This window comes from Phocoena sinus, chromosome 10 (assembly GCF_008692025.1).
Source record: "Phocoena sinus isolate mPhoSin1 chromosome 10, mPhoSin1.pri, whole genome shotgun sequence".
Classification (NCBI taxonomy): Eukaryota; Metazoa; Chordata; class Mammalia; order Artiodactyla; family Phocoenidae; genus Phocoena; species Phocoena sinus.
In genome coordinates, this window is record NC_045772.1 from 102,509,995 (window position 1) to 102,534,871 (window position 24,877).

The window sequence follows — 24,877 nt, forward strand, 5'->3', positions numbered from 1 at the left end:
TTTTTGGCAACAGCAGTCGTTTTGGTGTAAGAGAAGAACATGAGGGAAGCGAGGGAAATGCCACAAGCTAAAGGGGGGCACGGAGCAGTGCCAGCCACAGTCACGTCTCCTCCAGACGGCCTCCTGGGGGACGTGGATCTGGGGTGTGAACCGTGCTCCACGTATGACTCGCTCTGCTCAGAGCGCAGCCCAGGGGACGTGCCCAGAACCAGCCTGACCACAGCCGTCCACAACACGCTTCCTGAAGCCCCGAAACACCTGAGTTTTTCTGAAGCTTTTCAAAAGGAAGTTCTAGTTAACCAATCAAAGCTTTGGTTTGGGATTTAAAGAAGGGAATCCTTATTAAAGGAGAAAAAGAAACCGATTTCCTGCCAGCTAGAACATACACCCACGACCCTGCTCCTGTTCTACGAAGGGGAAGTGCTGGTGCTCCGCGGCACGTCCACTTGGAACCGCGCTCTCAGAAAGCTCAGGCCTCCACAGGCAGGGACTCACTGGACCCCAGCGGCCCCGGTGCTGGCCTTGCCACTGCCCACAGGGCACCTCCAACTGGGCTTCACATCCTGAACCCCTCATGCTGTGACAGGCGCATCACCTTCAGAATCAAGAAGGTCCTCAGGACTTTGATTCTGTCACCACGACCCCAGCTCTCATCTTCTCTCCCTGCCTCACAGAGTGGTCCTCTTCTCTATGGAACGCTTAATTCTCCACAACTGCTAAAAACCCGAAGCCCACTATGCTTTCAAAGCAGGCAGGCAGAGACGGCAAACTGAACTGGACAGAGTGCACGACCTAGGCTCAGGAACGGCCTGACCTCAGCTGGCTTCGCTCTTCTTCAGATGCCCACAAAGAGAGCCGAACATTTTAGTTGTTTGCTGAGCACCCAGGTGGTTCCCACCTGCTCAAAGGCACACGCCCTGTCTCTACCAGCTCCCCTGTTGCAAGGGCCGTCAGCACTTCTTGAAAAAGACAGATTATAAAGGGGCTCAAGGGGTACCAAGTCATTTGTAGCTTAAACATGGCTATAAAATATTGGTCCAATCTGCAGGGCACTTAAAAACTTGCCTAGATTTTATCAGGACACACATAGTAGCAGAAGCTGAGTTCACCTAAACTCCAGTCACTGCACCCAGGGGCACTGCCCAGCGTCTGGGACACCCTCCTGCCCCAGAGCAACACCACGGGGCCTGCGTTAGTTCTGGAGCACGGGCGAAGGAGCAACTCTGCTAACCTCCCATTTGAAGGCTCAGTGGATAACTTTTCTCTTCTCCCATTTTGGAAATTCCACTACCAACTCCCTCTCCATAGTTTCTGGCCTTAGCTGATAATCTTTAGTTTTCAATATGGTGATTTCCGTGAGTTTGTAAACGGCTGCTTGAGACCTATTTGCTCTGAAGGGAAGAAACTTGTGACAGGTGAAAACAGGGCCCTGACGACTTCCTCTCCGACTGGCTACAGTGACCGTGGGCTATGACCTGTCGGGGCTGCGCAGGGCATCAGGACCACCCACATCTGTGGAACTGTGGACACATGTCACAGGCTGGTTTGGCAGGGAGTAGGGAGAGGTGATTTTAAGGAAAAACCACAATTCTTCATAAGAAGTCTGGTGCCCATGAGCCCTTCCTTCTCCTGACCTTCGAGACCAGAACAAATGTGTTTTTAGATGTGGGGTGGTGGCACTCACCTCCTGACACAGGAAGAGGTTAGTGAAAGTGGGACCAATCAGGGCCTGATCCTCGTTAGGAGTTCAAATGCCCCAAAATGACCAGGACAGGGCATGTCCCTCAGGGGTTACAGGTGAGGTGGGACAGCAGTGGCAGCTCACCTGGACACCTGAGCAGGGAAGAGGATGGAGGATGTCCAGTTCAGGTGGACACACATTCAGACCTTGGGGCCTTTTCACAATTCCACGCTCTATCCAAGGAGCCCACAGTGAGGGACTACAGGAAGGCCCCACTGCCCTGGGTCATCACTTGGGTCAGTGCTAAAAGCAGCCTGTTTTGAACTCCTGTTCCCTAGACAGGGCCTGGGCCAACCCCCCAAGGTATTTGATGGATGTGGGCAGGTCCCAGGACTCCAGCAATAAAAATTTGAGATTCTGAATAGACAGTTCCGAAGCCTGGGTGACGCCGCTCACCAGAAGGCACCCCTACTGGCTCACGGTCGGCCAGTGAAACTCCCCTCTGATTTGTACCAGCACCTCCGACAGGCCATAGAGAAAGGGGACTCCGAATGCAAGCAGCTGGCACATGAAAAAGGAGTCCAGAGGGTTTTGGGCCACCTGATGCCCAATTGAAGAAATGTTGCTTTGGAGGTGCTGGCTCATCCCCTTGGCCTTGTCACAGAGGCCGAGAGAGTGACGCGCCACCCAGCCAAACAAGGAAGTGAGGCTACCTGGAGTTCTCTCGGCAGGGCTGGCACTGGCGCTGGGCTGTCCGTTGGTGTCTGCAGCAGGGCTGTCCTGCAGGGGTCCCCTGGCCTCCTAGGAAAGTCCACAAGAAGAGGAAGAGTGACTGAGTGAAGCACCCACATCTCAGGAGACAATGACGCCTGGCTGCTGGTCTGCTGCCCTCACCAGGAAACCCAGAGCTGCACCAGGGCACACTTCACGCGGGTGTCGCAGGCACCTCACGTCCCTTCCCCCACAGGCTCTCTGCAGTCCGCAGAGGCCCTCCTGGGAGCATCAGTCAACTGCACGCCCACAGGGCAACACCACAGAGGGGAGAGAATACACAGCTCACTTGGAAAGACAGATGCGGGAGCTGATTACACTTTTTTTTTTTTTTTTTTTTGTAAAAAGAAGGTTCTTAGATAAGTAATTCCCAGAATATAGAAAGTTCAAGCAATTGGCTGCAGAGCATTTATTTCTAGCCAAGTCCTTTTCCGGTGTCCTCCTCTCAGGAAGCGTGAGATTTTCAAAGGCAAAAGGCTTTTTTTACACAGTAAGCAGAAGACAAGGTCTGACATGGTCTTCCAAATCCAACTCAGGTGGTGCTGGAACATTACCTTACTGAAACCCAACATTAGATTAGGCTTGAAAAGATGCTCCCTCCCCATATCGGACTGTGACCATCTCTCAGGCCCTCCCACTCACAGGAAAGGCAATGCAGTGACCATTCAGGGCCTGCTGGCCACACCCTGACCTGTCACCACACTGAAACAGCACCTGCTGCCCCCCCGCCCCCTGCGGCCGATCAACATTACCTTTCCAGACAGAGGGGCCACTGCTGGTCTCTTCCTCTGTACAGGCCCGGACAGCCGGTAACAGTAGTGTGGTTTGCAGTAGAATTTACCTGCAGGCAGCAAGGGGCAGGGGAAGAGGGTGAGCAAGTCTCTGAGATTCCCAGCTTGACCCCTGGTCTTGGCACGGTCGTCCGCTCGCCCCGGCACCGGCCTTCCCCAGGCCCAGGCTTCTTGTCCAGGGCGGCCAGGCCCTCCTCTCCCCTGTGCCCGGATGTGTGGAGGCCACGGAGCCATCACCCAATCAGGGCTTGGAGCAAAGACCGAAGCCTGCACGGCAGGGCCCGCAAACAAAGTGGCAGTGTGTGCAGAACAAAGATGTGGTCACATGAAGAGCCAGAGGAGCATTTCTGGGGAAACCAAGAATGAACACAAGCGGTGGTGGCCTGAAGGCTGCCGGGGGTGGGGCGGCACCGAACATGAGCCCGCTGGGGCCCTCCTGCCGTCCTTCTGCAAGCACCCGTGGGCCAGCGCCACCCACAGTGGGTCAGGACCAGCATTAAAAACAACGCAAAACAAACCAAAAATCCTACAGTGCACTGTGACTAAAACAAAACAGAATAAAGCCTAATAAAAAGCATCAGCATGCACTGTGGCATCCTCAGAGTCAAGGATTATCTCTCACAGCTCAGCTGTGCCCACCTGGGTTTTCTGGGTCCTAGTGTAACATGTATGTCCTATTGTGGACATGATCAAAAGTTTGAAAAACACCAACCTTGGCTTTTCCCACGAGGCTGGTAGTGGGATTCAGTCACTGAGGGTTGTTTTTTCCCAACTCTTTCTTTCCCCCCACTTACAGCCAAGGCTTTCGAAAATTAAAGGATAGACCCTATTACAGAAACTGTTGAAACAGGAGTAATTCCACTCATCCTTCTCATCTGGAGAGAGTGGCTCCTTTGACAAATGAACTTTCCTATTCCCAAAGTTAAAGTAAGAGGACCTAACCAGAAATACAATAGAATAGATCAATGAACCTGATTTTTTTTTGAAAAGATAAACAAAAGTAACAAAACTTTATGAGATTAATTCAGAAAAAGAGAGAAGACTCAAATAAATAAAATCAGAAATGAACAAAGACATTACAACTGATACCACAGAAACACAGAGGATCGTAAGAAACTGCTAAAAACAATTATATGCCAAAAAGCTGGATAATCTAGTAGAAATGAGTCTGAGTCTCGGGAAGAAACAGAAAATCTGAACAGACCAATATTGAGTAAGGAGACTGAATCAGTAAATAAAACCCTCGCAAAACAGAAAAGCCCAGGACCAGATGGTTTCACTGGTGAACTCTACCAAACATTTAAAGAAGAATTAACAATACTTCTCAAACGCTTCCAAGTAACTGAACGGGAGGGAACACTCCCAAACTCATTTTATGAGACCATCATTACCAAAGCCAGATAAGGACAGTACAAGAAAAGAAAATTACAGACCAATAACCCTGATGAATACAGATGTAAAAATTCTCAACAAAATATTAGCAAACCAAATTCAACAGCACATTAAAAGGATCGTAGGGCTTCCCCGGTGGCGCAGTGGTTGAGAGTCCGCCTGCCGATGCAGGGGACACGGGTTCGTGCCCCAGTCCGGGAAGATCCCACATGCCGTGGAGCGGCTGGGCCCGTGAGCCATGGCCGCTGAGCCTGTGCGTCCCGAGCCTGTGCTCCACAACAGTGAGAGGCCTGCATACCGCAAAAAAAAAAAAAAAAAAAAAAAAAAAAGGATCATACAGCATTATCAAGTGGGATTTATTCCAGGAATGCAAGGATGGTTCAATAGCCATAAGTCAATAAATGGGATTCACCACATTAACAGAAAGAGAGAGAAAAAAATGATCATCTCAACAGATGCAGAAAAGCATTTGACAAAGTACAACATCCTCTCATGATAAAAAGTGCTCAAAAAACTTGGTATAGAAGCACCGTACCAACAAAATAAAGGCCATATATGACAAGCTCACAGCTAACATCATATTCAACAGGAAAAGGCTGAAAGCTTTTCTTCTAAGATCAGGAACAAGACAAGGCTACCCACTCTCACCATTCCTATTCAATACTGGAAATCCTAGCCAGAACTATCAGGCAAGAAAAAGAAAAAAAAAGGCTTCCAAATAGATAAGGAAGAAGTAAAACTGTCTTCGTTTGTAGATGATATGATCTTATATACAGAAAATGCTAAAGACTCCACCCAAAAAAACTGCTAGAAATTTAGGAAAGTTGCAGGATACAAAATCAACATATAGAAAACAGTTGTGTTTCTATACACTAACAATGAAACATCAGAAAAAAAAATGAAGAAAAAAATCCCATTCATAATAGCATCAAAAAATAAAATAAAATTCTTAGGAATAAACCTAACCGAGGAGATGAAAGACCTATACACTGAAAACTATAAGACTTTGATGAAAGAAACTGAAAACACAAATAAATGGGAAGATATCCAGTGTTCATGGATCAGAATATTGTTATAATGTTCACATTACCCAAAGCCATCTATAGATTCACTGTAATCACTATTAAAATTTCAATGGCATTTTTCACAGAAACGCAAAAAACAATTGTAAAACTTGTATGGAACCACAAAGAATCCCAAATAACCAAAGCAATCCTGAGAAAGAAGAGCAAAGCTAGAGGCATCACACGTCCTGATTTTAAACTATATTACTAAGCTATAGTAATCAAAAGAGTATGGGGACTTCCCTGGTGGTGCAGTGGTTAAGATTCTGTGTTCCCAATGCAGGGGGCCTGGGTTCAATCCCTGGTCGGGGAACTAGGTCCCGCATGCCGCAACTTAAAAAAAAAAATGTAATGAATTGGGAGATTGGGATTGACATATATACACTAACATGTATAAAATGGATAACTAATAAGAACCTGCTGTATAAAAAAATAAATAAAATAAAATTCAAAATAAAATAAAATAAAGTTATTATAGGGACTTCCCTAGTGATCCACTGGTAAAGAATCTGCCTTCCAGTTCAGGGGACACAGGTTCGATCCCCTGCTGGGGAACTAAGACCCCACAGCCGCAGGGCAACTAAGCCCGCATGCCACAACTACTGAGCCCATGTGCCCTGGAGCCTGCAGGCCACAACTAGAGAGAAGCCCACACACCACAACGAAGAGCCCACGTGCCGCAATGAAAAATCCCGCATGCTTCAATGAAGATCCTGCACCTCGCAACTAAGACCCAATGCAGCCAAAAATAAATAAAAAATAAATTTTTGAAAACAATTGTTATTAAAATATATATACCTTGCACACCACAAAAAAGGTCCCAAACTATGGGTTAATATTCAAAATATATATGGAACTCATATAACCCAATAGCAAAGAACCTAACAACCTGACTAAAAAATGAGCAGGGGAACTGAAGAGAGTTTCCCAAAACAGACATACAAATGGCCAACATATAGATGAAAAGGGGCTCAACATCACTAGTCATAAGGGAAATGCAAATCAAAACCACAGGATATCACCACATACCAGACAGAATGCCTACTGTCAAAAAGACAAGAGGTAACAAGCGTTGGAGAGGGTGTGGAGAAAAGGGGACCCTCATGCACTGTTGGTGGGAATGTAAATTGGTGCAGCCACTATGGAGAACAGTATGGAGGTTCCTCAAAAAATTAAAAATGGAACTACCATATGATCCAGGAATTCCATTTCTGGGTATTTATCCGAAGAAAACAAAAACACTAATTATAATAAAAGATATATGCACCCCCATGTTCATAGCAGCATTATTTACAATGGCCAAGATACAAGAACAACCCAAGCTTCCATCCACGGATGGATATATGTATATAATATATATATACATACACATATGTATACACAATGGAATATTATTCAGCCATGAGCAAGGAGGAAATCCTGCTATATGACAACCTGGATGGACCTTCAGGGCATTGTGTTAAGTGAAATAAGTCAGACAGAGAAAGACAAATACTGTATATCACCTACATGTGGAATCTAAAAAAGACAAACTCCAAGAAACAGAGAGTAGAATGGTGGCCAGTAGGGGTGGGGGGAGGGGAAATGAGATATTGGCCAAGGAGTAGGGACTTCTAGTTATAAGATTAACAAGTTTGGGGATCTAACGCACAGCATGGTGATCAAAGCAAATAATACTGCGTCATATACTTGAATGTTGCTTAAAGAGTGGGTCTTAAATGTTCTCACCACAGAAAAGAGTTAGTAACTATGTGATGGCACGGAGGTGGTAACACTGTGGTTTTAGCCTAGGTTACACTGTGGTGGTAATAACTTTACAAATAAATGTGTCAAATCAACGGGCAGTACACATAAACCGATGTGTCAATTATATCTCAAAAAAAAAGTCAAGGAGATAAATGAATGGCATTCTTCTTCCCTTCTCCTGGTGATCCGATTACATCTCTCTCTCTTTTTTCCCCTCAAAGTAACTGACTTCTGTTCTCCTTTTACGGGTACTTCTCCCCCTCCCAACACTGCATAAATCTTTTAGAAAAAGAGAGTTTGTGGACTTTCATAATTTCAAATAGTATTCATATAGATAGTATATTTTCTGAAATAGAGTTTCCCACTAGCTCCTGGCACGTAATCAGAACTCAGAGAACCACACCTCCTGTCAGGGGCACTTGAGAGCAAAGGACTATCAACCCCACTGCTTATCTCTCTATAAGGGGAGTTGAGTCGTGGGTTATTTTTAGCAGCTTGGACACAATCTCCTTCTACAATCTGTAATAAACCATTTCACTTTTGCGAATTTTGGCCAAGATAAAATGTAATTAGGACAAGACAAAAGTATTGGTGCTTGGATCACACACTAGTTTTTGCCTGTCTTGTGTCTCATTCTTTAAGGAACACTCCTCCCTCCTCCACATGACTCTGATGGGGCTGCCAACCACGTGGCCTGACATTACCCAGCACAGAAGTGGATAAATGACCCAGATAGGTCAATCAGAATATCCCCTTTCCCTCCAGCCCACCCCAGGACACGGTGCTCTAGGATCTGGCATGTGGCTAAGTTAGGCTAACAGATTCTTAGGGATGGGGAGAGAGAAGGGGCAGCCCTGCTATCTGCAAGAAAGATGTCAATCTTATGCATAAACTTTAATCTGATCTGGGTTTCCATTACTTTTAACCAAAAGTCTTATTTATTGTAGTATCAGAAAACTACAACCTAACTACAAAACTACAGTTAGGTTCATTCCTTTCTTCTATTTTTCCTCCATTAATTTGCTTTTTTTCTAGTAATAGCAGAATTCTAGATTTAAAAATACAACTCAATAGATTGACCTACCAGGGAATCCTCATTGAATTCTGTTACGGTATCCTAAATCAATAAAGTAAAGAGGTTTAGGTTTCAAAAACGAGTCCCATGAGCCTGACCAAAAAGTAAAAAGAAAATTCCAAACCCTTGTTTTCTCTATGAATGCAGCACAACCTGAGGGGAGGAACACACACACTGAAACCAGAGCTCAGTGCAGGCACCATCCCAGCCACTCAGTGGTCCATGACCCTCTCAGCACGCGTTTCCTCACGTAGAGCATGAAGACCACACCGTCTCGTGGGGTGAGAGCCATCAATGAGACATCATCACATGTCCTGCACTGTAGCTGCTCGATTAATGCACCTCAAACCCCTTCCCAAACCCAACTTGGTGATACTTTTTGCTTCTTATGTTAATAACAAAAAGGGCTGATTTTCATCTAACATTTACCATGTGCCAAATACTGTAAGTGCTTTACAACTATTGACTCATTTAATCCTCAAAACCCAGTGAGGCACAGAAGGGCTAAGCCACGCTAGCGAGTCTTGGACAGGACTTGAACATCGGACGCCTGGCTCTTCACAATGGTGCCCATCTCAATCAGCAAGTATGGCCACGCTAACGTCACAAAGCAACCACAAAGCATGGTTGATCCCGTCAAGTCACTGATTTTAGATGGTCTAAGTAAATTCAGGAACCTCGACAATAAACGTAGGAATGACTGAAGATGGAACTGGAGAAAACAGACAGCTAAGAGGCGAGCCTGAGGCAGACGGGCCACAGGTTCCTTCCCCCAGCAACTCCAGGTCAGAGCCGTCAGGACAGGTCAGAGCCAGAAATGTTCTGGTCAGGAGGCAGAGGAGCCCTGCCGCCTCTCCGGGGAGAGAACGTGTGGCGACAGGAGGCTGCCCCGTGAGGGTGGGAGGGGCGCGCTCCAGCAGAGGACACAGCGAGCGCACGCGTGTCAGTGCAACGGAGAAGCAAGCAGCTCGCAGGGGACAGGCAGAAGCAGGGGGCCGGGGGGCAGGCTGGGAGGACGCACGGAGCTCTCAGCCCCGGGGACCGCGGGTCCACCTGTGCCACAGGGGTCGTCAGGGTGAACAGTGGGAGGCCGGGGAGATCTGCTTGTGTCTTTAAGATCCCCTGGGCTGCCCTGTGGGAGCAGACACGGGGCAGCGGCGGGGGGGCAGCGGGCTCGTCACTCCCGAGGGCGGCCCTTCAGACCTCCTCAGTGGATGGTGTGTGTTTTCTCTCCTCGAGAGGACAGGAAAGATGTGACATACTGTTTGATTTAGAGTCCTTGTCTTAAGAGGTGGCAGCAGGCAAATAAGCTAGTCTGTGGCAACAGAAAGACTCCATCCTTTTCAAGGGGCTGAAGGGACAAGGGTAAAACCTGGACGCCTCTCTCAAGTGAGTGAGTCCCCACTGACCAGGCCGGAGTTGCCGTGGGCCAGAAGCGCTAACCCCAGGACGTCTGACCTGGGGGACCTCAGAGGTCACTTACTGCTGTGTGGACCTGGACAAGTAACTTACAGCTTCTCTGAATTCAGTTTCCTGATGTGTAAAATTACAACAATAAAGCTAGCTACCTTCCGGTGGTCATGAGGATGAAATGTCACAATATGTTAAGGGCCCGGCACGGGCTGGGTTAACCCCCTCTCCGGAGCCACAATCCCTGCCCTTTTCTCTCTTACCTGAGGCTCTTCCATTAGATTTCTGAACCTCATGAGGCTAAACCCTCAGGACCCCTAAGGTTCCCTCCTTTCTCCAAGTCCAGCTGTCACTGAGGAGGGCGGAGCTGAGGGAAAGGTTCACCTGGGCTGAAGTCTGGGGAGCTGGTCAGGCCTGCTCTCAGGAAGGCCGTGCCTAAGCACGTGGGCCTGCTCGTCCGGCCCCCACACCATGGTCACTCCCCCGGGCTCCGCTGCCCTCTCGCTGGGCACACCAGCTCCTCCGCCCCTCTGCTGAGCCCTCGCCCACCATGCTCCAGAGTCCACGGCAGGATGGCTAAGTAGTTCCTGACCCTCCTGAGCTTCCCGGACTCCTCCTCCTCTGTGCTTCACAAAGTTACAGTCTGCACTACGCACCGTGGCCCTTGGTCACTCCCTTACGCCGTCTGCTGCCGGATCACTCCATCAGGACAGCCCCTCTTACACCATCTACGCCCTCAGGAGAATGTGGCAAAAGTGTGGCGCACAATCTATGGGCAAAAATACTCGTGGATCGATTCGCTGGACCTGAAGGGATCTTTCTAGGCAGAACTCGCAGACAGTTAGAAACACTGGGTGGGCTCCGTCTGCCAACCCCATCCGGGGAGAGCAAAGGCATTCTCCAAAGACCAGGTGTGTGGGAATACTGATACCTAACAGTCTAGACAATTGTCTCACCTCTTCCCTCGCTGGGTGGTGCTTTTCACTAACGTAACAAGAGGACCAGGTGCCACAAGAGTAGAGTCAGCTTTTCTCAGGTCACCACTCAGCTCTTCTGGCTGCTTCTCGCTCACTAGTCGAAGAGCCTGGAGGACTGTTTCCTCACCACAGGGCGTCCCTCTCCCATGGGACATCCCCTGACAGTCTCCTCAGTCAGTGCAAGGGACCTGAGGATTTACTTTCCCCTTCTATTAATCTGGGTCTTTTCATTATTGTTGAATCAGTAAGATGGCCTCTCATAAGGTCCCTTCTGTTTCCTGTAGGAAGGGGCGTAGGGATCACTGATGTCTCCGGTGACCTTTTCCAATTAACCCCAAAGGGTTTTCAGGCGGCAGACACGCCTCTCCATCAGGCTTTGTTACCTGTCTGCATAGTTCTCCACCTTCTGCCTATAAAACCAACAAATATCACAAAAGGCCAGGGCTTGAACAGCACAGTAACTAGACTGAGGCCTGGGCAACGTGCTCTCAATTCACCAGAGATGCTGATACGAGAGAGCACGGGTGACATTGGGCATAACTCAGGCACCTTCAGGAAGCCAAGGTCTGAGAACAGTGGCAGCGGATACAGTTTCAATGTGCTGTCACTGACCTTAGGCAAGAAATGTGGCTTCTATAAGCCTGTGATTCTTCTTCTCTAAAGCGAACACAAAAAAGACTTACTCTCCTCAGGTCCCTTTTATCTTAAGATCCCCACCGTGAGGTACGACAGCAGGTGTCTGTGAAGCCAGGAAAACGATTTAGGTAAACGCATGCCCTTCTCATCACCATGGTCACTGAGTCATCTATGATACAGCTTGGTGACCCTGCAGAAATATTTATAAGAAAGAGTCTGGGAGAAAACACAGACTACAGGGGGGTGGATGGGAAGCCTCAGGAGAGGCAGAAAAGAGAGCGTTAGTGTAAGAACGCAGCGGGGGCCCTGAGTCTGGGTGCGGCCTCCAGCGCGGGGACTCACCGTCCTCGAGGGCGTACGCGTAGGCCGAGAGGCGCAGGGTGGTGGCGCAGTACTCGCACTTGAAGCAGCTCCGGTGGAAGAACTTGCCCTCGGCGCTCAGCCGCTCCATCACGTAGACCCGCTTCCGGCAGAAGTAACAAGTGTCGCTGCCTCCCAAGTTCTGTGGGAACTCTTTCTTCATGGAGCCCTGGGGGTGGGGGGTGGGCGGACACGCATCAGGCGAGGCCTCCCGGCCCCTCCCCAGGGCGCACAACCCTCCCTACGCGGTTCTGCCTGGGGACGGGAGCCGCACACCACCGCAGGCCGGTGCCTCCGGTGCCCACGCAGCACTTGGCACTGCGTCTGTTCTACACGATTTCATAACAAGCAAACCAAATCCTCTTAACGGATTCTGATCTGAAGGTGTTCCCGTGGTTCTCCATGGACACAGGCCCTGGACTCTAGAGCAATCACTTTAGAGATACTGAGTATGCTGTTCACACAACATTCTAAACAACGGTTTCAGTCCTAGAAGTTCAGTTACAAAATTCAGACAACCTCAAAAAATAATTACCACATGGCACGCAGCAGCCACATATGCCACTGAGCTACTTAGAACAAAGCAGGCTTGTTTACCAGAGCTGTCTTATCTAGACAGACAGTGCCCTTAGTGTATCTTACCAGTTCCTTCTTGTCTAGAAGGGTTTTAGGCTGTTCTTTCCTTTGAAGCTGATTGGCTATCTGCTCAGCCAATGAGCTCACTCCGCCCGTGTACATCTTTATATACTTCTATTGGTTGGAGATTGTTAAACGACCAGAAAGAAGGGAAATGAGAAGGAAAAAAATAAATAAATTAAGAAGACAGGGGAAAAAAATTCTTCGAAAGGTATAAAATGAATACGAGGTGCAGCAACAAACATGCCAACACAGTGCCCACGAGCAGGGGACTAGGTGTCAGTGTCCACACACCAGTGTCAGCACAGGCGGGAGCGATGGCCACAGAGACAGTGAAATTCAGTAAGGAGAACCTGGTCTCTCATGTCCCTCTGGACAAAGTGCGGGGGATGTGGAGGCGGGACGACAAGATGGATGCAAACAGAGTGAGAAGGGCCTACCACCCAGCGGCTCAGATTACACACAGAGAACCTCAAAGAACCTAAGAGAACACCTCCCTTAAGGCAGCGGGTATCAGACTGAAGGCACATCCCAGGGCCTGGGAGAGGGCCTGGGGAGTTATTTCCTCATTTAGAAAGAAAGTAAGGCCGACTCTCCATCTGGGTAACGGATGCCAACAGCCCAGTGTCACCGGGGATGACATCCGTCTTCACTATGACCTCCTTCGCTCAGAGTCCCTGTCCTGTGCACCAGAGGCCCCCGGGCTTTACCAGGAAGAACCCTTCTCTGCCCGTTCTCCCCATGGAGACTTCTGAGTTCCCCTGAGCCCTGAGACCAAGCCTTCCGGACCAGCTGGGGCACTGCTGACACGGCTGCTGTGGAAGCCAGAATGTGTTTCTAGTCCAGGAGGGGTTATATCTTTATACGCTGAAACAAGATAAAAGAAAAAAAATCCAACCACCTCAATCCTCTTTCTAGCAATGTTGAAAAAGCAGCAGGAGAAAACTATAAATTTCAATGGCAAACCTTCCTGTGGGAGCCCAGCTTTGAGCTCGTCCTGTGCGGACGGCCCAGACACCCAGTGTGTATGACACACCTCTCAGCAGCTGTGTGCCCGCCGGGTCTGAGGAGCCCTCCCTCTAATTCCAAATCCAAAACATGCCAGGAGCAGTTGTGCTGGGGATGCCAACAACCCCATCAGGAAACGGTCTGAACACACGAAACCGTGTGTAAGAGAATCACCAGCCTGAGCAATGGCACGTCCTGGGCGCGGCAGGGACAAACCAGAGGAATGCTCTAGGGGGAAACTGACCCTGTGCAAATACAAGAACGACAGCAGCACAAATGAGCAAACAATTCTCCAAGGTTCAGCTGGAACTGAGGAGTCAATTATATTTTCAATTTAAAATAAGGCGATTTCCAAAGGATAGTGCCATCTGCTCATTAACTCCACAGCTTATACCCATCTGTGGTCGAGAAACACAAGTGGCTCTTAGACCTAAGCCTTCTTTGGATTAGAAACATTAGGGAAGCTTAAGCCTGGAACAGACAGGAACCCAGGCACAGCCAAGCTGAGCATTGAACAGCTGACGCCAGGGAGTAGGAAACTGCAGCAGATAAGTGGGAGCGTGGACCAGACGCCAAGTCTGAGGCTGGGACACTGGGCAAGCCCAGGGTCCTCCCTGTTCAGCCAGGACCCTGCTCTCCCATCAGAACCAGCACTGTCAGCAAGTATAGCCCAGGGCTGCCTGGTGCAAAGGCATCTGTCAACTTCAGTTCTCAGCGATGCGACAGTACTGACGAGCACACCCCTAAGAGAGGTGGAGACTCGAGTCCTATTTGTTTCTGGCATGAAAAGCAGATGGTTTTCCTCTCCCCACTCTTAAGAAACAGTCGAAATGTAGCACTCTCTGGACTTATACTGTGGCCACCACACATGCGTATCATTCTGTACAGTCTGCTACCAGCTCAAGAACAGGAAACAAACAGAAAGGACAAAAGCCCCTGCAATCTCTCCGTAAACTCGTCCACAGCTGGGTCAGTTCCATCATAGGAAATAGCAGAGTTCTTCCTTAAGAGATTACAGTTCAAGAGGCACCCAGAATACTGTGTATCCACCACTCTCTTTAAGAGATTTAATTACACAATGGTTCATATTTTATAACACATTAATAGGAAGAGGTCTGGAGTTAAAGAAAGCTAATGGCTACAAAGTGCTTTCTCATTATTTGATACAGTTGGACTATAATGAAAATGGGTTGACTGGGACAGAATTTGCTGCAGTGAAGCTAGCAGCCTCCTTAACTCAGGTGGACGCCTACCGACCTCACATGCATGACGGACACACACAACTGGATTCCTAAGGAGACAGGCTGCCGTTCGTGTGGGTGAAGAAAGTGCAGGCTGAAGAGGACGAGCCTGGCCAAGCCCTGGGCCCCGCTACCTGTCGGAGGAAGTCAGAGGAGGGAGAGGCAGGGCGGCTGGCGGAGCGGAGGCTTAGAGAAAGCTCCCACTGGTCGACAAAAAATCGACGAGAAGGCTCTGGCTCTGGCTATAAAATACAAGACGGAGAAAAAAATCAAAGGAAACGTTAAGTTAAAAGTTACACGCTGACCTGAACACAAGGAACTTGGCAGTTTCAGACCCTTTATCTGGATGACAAATGCACTAAAGAAACGCTCTTAGTTCCAGAAGCATCAGTGGCTCATTCCAGGCTCCCACTGTGCGTCACACTCACAGCCACACCTGCGCTGCAACACGGCCCCCCAGGAAGCCTTGTCTGCACCCCCGCTCTCAAGCGCACAGTGCTGCCAGTCAGCAGGCAGCGTCCTATTCACACGTCCTGTGTGCCCTGCAGAGCCCCTCACGGCCTGGGCTGGAATTTCTCTTGAGCACAAGGAGATTCCACCGGCTCGTCACTCTGCTGGCCTTAAGAGGAGCAGACAGGAGACGACAGCTCTGGAGCAAAGCTCGCTTTCTCCATAAAAGCCAGGAAAGGGGCCCCTCCTCCTCCTGGTGGGGCTCAGACACAGAGCTTGCCCCGGAGCTGGCCCCAACCCTCTGCAGACTGCATGCAGCACGTGGAGCAAAAGTGGGCCCAGCAGCCGGGCACTGTCCGGTCCCCAAGCCAGGAGGGGCTGCAAGCTTGGCGAGCAGTAACCGCTTCGTTGCCTGCAGGTTCGGGCTGAGATACCTGCGGGCCGCAGGGAAGAAGCACCCCTCGGCCTTCAGCTCGCACTAACTTCAAAGCTTCAGGCGTGTCATGGGTGATGGGGGGTGTCACCAGCCTCTGCTCCAGAGGCTCAGAGAGAAAATCCCTGGACAGCAGCGAGCAGGCAAGCTCACAGCTGGACTGGCGGGCAGAAGAGGGAGAGTCCGGGAAGGAACAAAAACAGTGACCCCCCAGGAGTACCTGGATTGGAACCCTGCACCAAAGACCCTGGAGACCAGCCCACCTGGGAAATGAAGGAAAACTCCCGCCAACCCTGCTGCTTCCTGAGCTCCAAATCCCACCTGTCCTCGGTGCCCTGCAGCCCCAACTTCTACCAGCTTCCCCATTCAATCTCTCTTTCCTCCACTGACTTCCCTCCGCTCCCCACTGAGACCCTGTTTCATTCAAGACCATCAGCGCCTCCTCAGATAGGCATTCCCCAAAACGGAGGGCACTGCCCTGTGCAGTCAAAGTGCCTAGCTTTCTTCTTGACAGGAACCAGCCTGGGAAGAAGGAAGAAAGGCTGGGCACAGGCAGTGAAGCTGTGGGTGACACGGGTGACATGGAAAGGCCCCCCTCCCCCGCCCCGGGCCTGCTTCCTGCCTGGCAACTGGTAGGAAGGCAGTGCTACCACTATTTTCCTAATGGGTCCAGGAGGGAACCAGACTTACTGCTCAGCCATGAGGGCATTTCTCAGAGAGCAAAGGCAGAGGGGGAGGCAAAAATAAGAGGAGAGGGCCCATGTGAAATGAACAGTTAGAGATGATTCTTCATTCTGGCTGCAGAGCTACACCCACTCAGGCCTCCATTTAAGGGTAACAATAACAACCAAAAAAGTTTCATAGTCAGCAGGTTTTGAGATGAGCATCTCTGCAATTCGTCAGATCATACGATGGCCAGGTGTGCTCAGGCATCTCCCTACTAGCGTCTCGAACAGATACCACTTTTCATTATGGACCCCGTCTTGTCATCGCCTTCCTTCTCGCCCCCGTCCTCTTCACACCTGAAGAATCCCCATGCTCTAAGAGCTTTGGCTTTCTCAGTATTTCTATGTCAGCATCCCGGAAGTAGCCAAGCAAGTGCCTCCTGCTTACTGACCTCGACCCTTCCCCAGAAGTCAAAGGTGCATATCTGGGAGTGGGAAGGGGGCGCAGGGAGGGGAAGAGGCCGTTCACAGGGCACAAACTCTCAGGGTTCCTATCTGGTCTGACGCTGAGTGGATGGATGTTCCACCGTGAATGCTATTTGCAAGGGTCATCATTGTAAGCGAAAAGAGTCCCGGCTCTTGGCTGGGTGACCAGAGTGTGGAAGAAGCAAGGGAGAGGGGCCACGCCTGCGCCCCCACCCCAGCGTGCCGCATCTGTGTGGCTGCCAGCATCCCATGCCACAGTCGTGCTTTTACCCTCTCGTGGTGGGGACTCTGCTTGCCACGGCTGTCAGCATCAAGATCGCTGTACGTCTGTTGGCAACAAAATAGAAACTTAAGCTCCATCCAAATGCTCTATCTGGACCTACTAAGTGACAGCCCCAGAAAGTGAGAGTTCATTTCAACACATAACCTGTTGTCTACTGGTCCCCAACCCCAAGTAACCACAGTCCCGTCTACATCAAATCCTGTGACTCAAGGGCAGCTCTGCAGAGCTGTTCTCCCACCTGGCCTCCAACGAGGTCAGCTACATGGGTAAATAAGGAACTACGGTTAGTACACAGGTGGAACAAACATATTTCTTTCACACAGCGGCACGTGATCAGAGGCATTCAGTGGAAGGCTAACAGGAGAGGCAGGTTAGGAGGGTGAAGCTTCCACACCAAGGCATTAGAGGCGACAACAGCCCACGGGAGACTCCAAGAGCGCACAGCACTAAGGGGCGAGGGGAGCACAGAAGCTGCACCCAAGAGGCTGGGGACCGTGACCCAGGCCCACGCCGCCTCCGCTGCCCTGAGGAAACCACTAACACAGCGACGTGGGGTTGGGCCGTCTAGGCCCCTAGTCACTCTCTGGATAGCCCAGCACTCACCGTATGGCCCTGCCCTGCTGCGAGAACTGACCTGGAGCGCCCGACGTGGCCACTCTGTTGTCCAGAGCCCGTGAGCTCGCGGTCTCCGCGGGCAGGACGAGGCCAGGGCTCGGGCTCCAGAGTCACACCACTTGGGTTCAGTCCCTAGCTCTCTGCTCACTGTGTGACTTCGCACAACTACTTGGCCCCCCTAGCCTGCACCACGGTCTCCTCATCTGTAAAAGGTGAGGATAACAGGACCTGCCTCGTAGGGTTATTGTGAGAACAGACCAAGATGACACAGGAGAAGCACTGAGAACACTGCCTGACTCAGAGGAAATGCCCCATGTTGGTTCTTGGGCAGAGACAGGGCCCAGGGTGGTCACTACCCTACAAGGGTTCAGCGTCCAGACCCAGGGGCATAGGCTGGGCCCCTGCATATCAGACACATTATGGGATCACCTTCTAAATAGGTTACCATAGCTGAGAAAATGTCTTTCCATAGATCCTACCTTCAAAATCAGTGTTTTACTTTATAGGGACATACAACACAAGTGAAAAAAGCCGTTCTATAAACGCACTTCGTACGAGCGTGCTGGCCACAAAGCACGTGGGGTTAACTCGCCTTGAAGCACTTCTCCAGTGGTCTGCCTGGACAGTGAGTGGGGTGGACGGAAAGGGCAGGTGTTTGTTGGCAAAAGCTGGATAAGCAAGAGGCAGGGCTCTCAAAATCAGAAGGAGCCAAACTCACAGAGTGGAGCCCTATAAAAAGCTTCCCAACATTCACCTTAACTGTATCTCCTTGGGCAGCAAGACAAAAATGGCTGATTTCAGTGGGGTTATGTAAAAACGTTCTCCAGGGCTTTTGGACCTCACATCTGTGTCAAGTACAGTTTAAATTTTAGTTTGTGGCTGCACAGTTGTAGTCCTGTGATGCGGGACTAGATTAAACTACCCAGGGTTTGAACGGATGATGTGCTATCCTGAGGCCCACCAGCAAAGGTCGCTTTGCCAGTAAGTCATCACTGAAATGAGGGGATCCTGACTTGGTCTCTCCCCTGGCCACCCACACAGGCAGGCAGGCACACAGGACAGCGGAGCATGCAGAGGGGGGTCACCTGCTGGTCGCCACGTGCCCGACAGGGAGGCGGAGTAGGGGGAGGAGAGAGTGTGATCACTTTTTTGGGGCAGGTCCGAGAATGCTCCTTTTCCTGTCGCTTTTACGCCAATAGACACAAACAGAGAGAACACAGGTGAAATGGTGGCCACGTTGAGGCTGGGTCTGGAAGGACTGAAGGCATTTGCCAAAAGCATCCCAGAGGCCCTTCCCCACCCATCCATCCTCAGCACAAACTGGCGTGTTCAGGCAGGGGCCTGTCCCGCCTGTCGTGGCCTCGGGGCAGAGGCACTCTGTTTGCAGATCCCAGAGTCATCTCTGCAGCCACTGCGGGGTCAGGACCTGCACGGCGGCGCTTTCTAAATGCCAGGGACCAGGGCATATTCTCCTCTGCTGGCTTATCAGGGAGGCTGGGGGGTAAAAGGGGCTCAGTTACAAGTAGAGAGAAGGGCACACAGACTCCCGTTACGGGGGGGAGCGTGGCGACTGCTGCCCACAGCGGGGGCGCCCGGGCACCTGCAGCAGCAGACCAGCACCTCCTGGGCCACCCACGCCCACGTCCTGCCACTGCTTCCCCCTGCTCAGTCCCCTCACTCACACGCGGAAGGTTCTGGGAGACGACCACAGAAATACAAGAACGAACAGGAAACAGGGTATAAAATTAACACCTTTCGCTAACTGACACCACACAATGTCCGTGGATCACTTTCCCACGGTGTCCGCTTCCTGTGAACCTGTCTCTGATTGACAGAACCCTGCAGTGCTGAAGGAACCACCAGATTCCTGAGTCAGAGGAAGCCTCAGGTTCCTCACGTCCGGGGCTACCGTGTGGGGCGGCTCCCAGCAAAGCCCGGAGGGAAGAGGCCACAGAACCCACTCCTCCGTCTGTTCCCACACCACTGACCATCTACAGCCAAACCAAGGCTGCTTAACCGCAGACTTCGCCTGCAGGACCCATTTCTGAGATCCGAAGGGGATGAGGTGGGGAGGGAAGAGCCGGGTGACGCCACAGGAAGGTGACGAGAAGCGAGCATCCCCACACTCTTCCTCACCACTGTGCTCGCCACACCCGCCTGCCTCAGTTGGACCCGCTTCCAGGGGAACAGCAAGTGAGTCACAGGAAGGCGCGCCGTCAGCCCCCAGGGCGCACCCCTGGACTTCCTGTGCCCCTGGGCTGGTGCGTCAACTGGCGTGGCCCTCCAGTGCTCTGTCTTTCAGGGGATAAATGGGCAAAGCAAGGCTCATGACGCCATCCCTGACTTAGCACTGGCAATAAGTCGTTTGTGAACACATCTCAGGAGGACGTGAGAGCTGTGTGTCACGGGTCGTCTCACAGCCCAGCACATTACAATTCCGCTCTACACATAGAATCTAACGGGGTCCAGCTACCCGGCTGCTGCTCCTGACCGGCATCTCCGGTACCCCTTCCCCAGACCAGGCTTCACTTTAAGGGTCTGTTCGGCCTGGAGAGCCTGGCGGTACATACTCAACTCCACCAACCGTGATCACAAATCACCTGGGTGCGTCAGGCAGCACCCGCACAGGCTGGAGGCTCCCAGCCGCTGCAGCAACAGGAGAAGCAGGGCTCTGGGCACCCCTGCAGCCCAGCACCCAGCAGGAGCCAAGCCCATCTTCCGCGGGACAGAGGCAGCAGTGGCAGTCGAGCCAGCCCCTCGGGTCCCTGACCCGGGCTTCCTGGGATGCCCACCCAGAGCCACTCCAGGACATGCCACTCAGAGTCACCTCTTCACCCACCAACTGTGCTTCCCTGTCTCAGTCCACCTCCGTGACTAGTGTAAGAACCTGGGAATGTAGTGCAGAGTTCACCTTCCCCTTTAGTAATACTGAATTCAAGACTAACCTTCAAATCATACCTTCCACCTAGACTTCAAAGGTCTACCCTAGGCAAAGGGTAAGTAAGGAAAATAGAAGTGAATTTCTAATGAGTTTTCCTCAGAAGACCTCCCCTCCCCAAGCATGGGGAGAGAGGCAGCTTGGCTTCATGGTGACTTTGGACGCTGCTCCCAAGCTTCCACCTCAGCCTCACGGGCCCTGCCTTAACGTGCATATTATCAAAAGAAAAGTCAGAAAGAAACATTCTGCCCTAAGTGTAATTCAACTCAAATCTAACTCACCACTCCCCAGCACCTCCCAGCACAGGAGGGAATCAGGGTCAGCCCCTCTGACTGCTCAGAACCCCAGTCCTCAGCGATTCCAAACCAAGAGACAGCAAACCCAGGCCGCACTCAGGGCTGTGACATGGGGGGAACAGAGCAGAGGACTCCCATCGCTCTGGCGGGTTTCCTGTTCCCCGCCAGGCGCCAGCCCCTCTTCCTTTCCGCCCCACTCTATACTATGTAGGAGAAGCAGATTTACAGGAGATCTTGCAGAAACTTTAGTGAAAATTTCCAAAAAGAGTATTTTAAATGTGGACAAAACACTGAGAAAACGCCCGTGATCATCTCTGTCCATGATCTGAAACAAGGAAAAAACCAGTTTGAGACTATTTCTTGGATAACATTTTCCTGTTTAACACGAGAAGACCACTGCCCCGAGCCCCAAGCTCTAGAAACTCGGGATTGTCCTCCAGGGGTCACGCGGATGCATTTCAGCCAAAGGTCAACTTGGGACAAAAGTTATAACAGCAAAACCCCAAAGGCTAAGTACCTGAACACAGGTACCACATAACTTCAGCTAGTTTCAACACCAATATAACAGCCCACCCTTTTCACTGTTTTCCCAAATCCCAAGGAGTTAAACAAGTCATGCAATACTATCAGTAGTGTCTGTTAAACCTTCCCCCAGAGTCGCCACTCAGATGCGCACAGAGATCCCTACCCCGTGACCTAGGGCTCTACAGTGCAGGTCCCACCCGGCTGGCTCGGAGGAGGAGCAGGTGGGAAGGCCCAGCACCCATTCTGGTCCCTGGGCAGTTCCTTTACCTGTTTCCACTGGGGGGTGGGAGCAGGGCGACCCTGCTCAGGCAGGCAGCAGGACGGCTGGCTGAGCCCACGCTCTTGTGTCGGCTGTGACACACAGGCCAAGTATTGGATAGGGGACAGGACACGGAGACAAAAAAAAAAAAAAACAAAGAAAGCATTAAGGTAGCAGACACAAAAATGGTTCTCCCGGAGGATAGACACTCATCTAAGAACTGAAGGAGGGTGCACAGAATTAGTTCTAGGAAGTTACACTTACAAAGGAAAATCCTCCCTCCCCAACTCAGGCGAAGCCAAATGCAAAAGAAAAGACAAACAGAAACTGTAATTCTGATTATCCTTTCCCCAAGCTCAATGTTCTGAGCCTAAACCACTAATTCTGGCTTGGAAAATGAATCTTTCCACTCAAAATGAGTGGGGACATACTTCCTCTAGTGGAGAGCACCCCAGCCTTGCTGAGGAGGATGGAACCTGGGCTGCTACGGCCGCCCGGCAGCCTCACACGTTCACAATCAAGCCTGCACGCTCTCTGTGGGCCTCGGCACGAACGCTTGGAGCGTGAGGATCTAACCAAGCACTAGATGTGGGAAGAAGTCAGTGATGTGGTCGGCCTGGTCCCTGGTCCACAGGAACAAGGGCTGGCGCACGTGGCGAAGATGAAGAGGTGCTCCCCGCACAAGGAGTTTTAGAAGAAATGTTCATTGTGGATCTCACAATGCCTGTACCTCCTCTTGTGAGAAGCCTTAGTGACTTTTAGACAAGCAAGAGGAGACACGAGACCTAACAGACATGGCAGTCCAGCCCTCAGCAGGACTCAGGGAGTGAGGGCAGTCCACGGAGAACCTTTACAGCGCTCACACTCGTGACCTAGTTCAAGGACAGTCTAGGAAAACCATGTGCAACACACAAGAGTGTCTACCTCTCTGTCCTTCATCAACGATGAGAAACAACTAAACATCCAGCACCAGAGGAAGAGTTAAGAAAAGCATGGAGCACACACTTTGGAAGAGGCTTATAAAGAGTTTGGAACATGGAAATACACCCAAAGTTACACGAAGAAAGCAGAACAGGAAAGTGTACGTTAAGAATGACCTCAACCATGAAAACAAGAATGCACTAAAAAAAGACCAGAAAGAAACATAGCAAAGTATTAACAGAATTATAGGGGCCTTAATTACACTTTCCAGTATTTTCCTCAATAAGCAGGTACCTCTTATATCACTTACGTATGCATGTACGTGAACACACACCTACGTACACAGGCCTGGACACGCCATTTTAAAGATCCTCAGGTGGGCCTGGCTGGTGAGGACAGGAACCCTCGTCCCTGCCCCACGCAGACGCCAGTCTCGAGCCCTGAGCCCTCAGGACCGGGAAGTTCCCCGTCTCACTCACTAACCCCCCTTTCCTCTGTGGCCAGCCCAGGTCCGGGCGGGCGAGGTGTGAGCCGGGCTTACCTGTCTCCTCACACCCGTGGACTGCGCGGGCGCGTTCTCCTCAAACTTGGCCAGCAGCTGGGTCGCCATGTACTTCACCTTGTTCTGGTTGCCAAGGGCCACATCCACCCTCCGGTCGCTCAGTGTGCTCACCAGCGTAGGCCTTCCTCCTCTGTAGCCCCGGGGCGCGTCCTCCTGGTGAACAGGGGTATCAAGAGCCAGCCTCGGCTAGAGGAGCCCCTGCCCACACCCCAGGGCCTGGCACAGCGGCTGGTCCCTGCTTTAGGTCGAGCTCAGTGGCTCTCCTCAAGGTTCAAATCTCAAGATGGCCTCGGGCCCAGGGGCAGTATGAAGAGGCACTCGGGCTCTTGCTGGTGTGGTCACATCCCAGGAAAGCTGCTGCCCTTCGCCACATATGGGATTCCAAAGAGACAGGAAGGCCCAGAGCACATGTGTGTGTTCCCTGGATGCTCTCCAAAAACGTACACAAAGGCAAAAGGCCACAGAAAGCATCTGTGCGCAACAATTCCCACAAAGAGTGAGCCGAGAAGATCTAGCAGTGCCGATTTGGGAACGAAGCGTTTCAGCCAAGGAGGGCGATTCAGTACAATCTTTCTGGCAAATTCCAGATATTTCTCACCTCTTCCGACTGGCTGGTCTTTCTCCTCTTCCCAGCACCATCCAAGTCCTTTTCCTTTTTGTCCTGCACCAAGAGCAAAGGGAAACCGCATTCCTCTAGTCACTGCACTGTGCCATTAGTTCTGCAGCTGGAGGAAAAACCCTTCCACTTACCTTGGGAGAGCGCTTCCGAGAGATGGTCTGCCCCAGCTTGCTCAGGAAGGAGATAGGGGATTTAGTGCTGGCTACCAGGACGGCCCTCTCCTCAGCATTCAGGTCCAAGGCGTCTGCGGGCAGAAACCAGCAGTGTCCAAGGACAGCCCTGAGGGTGCCTCCTTGCAGGAGGCTCTCGGAACCTCAGGAAGCTCTGAGGGTTCGTGCACTCTGAACCCGGTAGGAACTCCACAGAGAAAATGCACACGGAGCCCTGGACGCTGGGCCTTCTCTTCTCCATCCATACAAACAAAACCAACGCTTGCCCCAATCCACTTCAGTCACAAAAACCTCCACTTTTGCTTTTCAGACGCTGCAATCTGCTTGCTGGTTACAACAGAGTGCCGAAGCCTCACTTCAAGATGAAAAGTTTAGGCCGGGAGAGAAAGGGAGGGGCATCGGCGGGGAGGAGACGGGACTCGGGTCATGGGTTCAGGGTGTGCTTGTTGATGTCAGAGTTGTGCGTGTCTGTTGTAAGAACTGCATCTCTAATGAGAGAAAGCCACAGATGTCTACAAGTACATGGGCCAGAAGCACTGGAGAATGGTACCTAAACTCTGTGGGTTCCAATGTTTTATTAGTAACAATAGTAATGTTGAAATAATAATTGAAACTAATAATACATTGCTAACATTTGTTTAAGTGCTTCCATTCGCCAAACACTCTCCTTGGCGTATTACAATCGCGCCATGCACATATTATCCCCACTTTACAGATGGGGAAACTGAGGCACAGGGGAGTTAGTGACTTCAGGTGGAGGCAGGGGATGTAAACCAGGTCAGGTGCCACGGGCAACACTTGTAAGCACCATGATGCTTACTCAGTCTGTTTTCTGACAGCCTGAGGGCCAAGGGAAGAGTTTTGGAA

The 24,877-nt window shown here is 51.0% G+C and overlaps 1 protein-coding gene across 8 annotated transcripts in view; it reads right to left on the reverse strand.

Moving 5' to 3' along the window:
• MICAL3 (microtubule associated monooxygenase, calponin and LIM domain containing 3) overlaps positions 1–24,877 on the reverse strand; it is a 193,820-nt gene that overhangs the window by 62,074 nt on the left and 106,869 nt on the right. For 4 of the 8 annotated variants that reach the window (XM_032644832.1, XM_032644829.1, XM_032644828.1 and 1 more), the window contains exons 16-25: positions 23,972–24,084; positions 23,820–23,882; positions 23,201–23,374; positions 21,747–21,830; positions 18,806–18,904; positions 17,093–17,149; positions 14,923–15,030; positions 11,886–12,072; positions 3,205–3,293; positions 2,395–2,482 (exon numbers count right to left, since the gene is read on the reverse strand). In XM_032644832.1, coding sequence (XP_032500723.1) covers positions 2,395–2,482; positions 3,205–3,293; positions 11,886–12,072; positions 14,923–15,030; positions 17,093–17,149; positions 18,806–18,904; positions 21,747–21,830; positions 23,201–23,374; positions 23,820–23,882; positions 23,972–24,084 — 1,062 coding nt within the window. Of the gene's footprint in view, positions 1–2,394; positions 2,483–3,204; positions 3,294–11,885; positions 12,073–12,223; positions 12,654–14,922; positions 15,031–17,092; positions 17,150–18,805; positions 18,905–21,746; positions 21,831–23,200; positions 23,375–23,819; positions 23,883–23,971; positions 24,085–24,877 lie in introns of those variants that run through there. The other 4 variants (XM_032644838.1, XM_032644834.1, XM_032644833.1 and 1 more) reach the window with 3 other exon arrangements.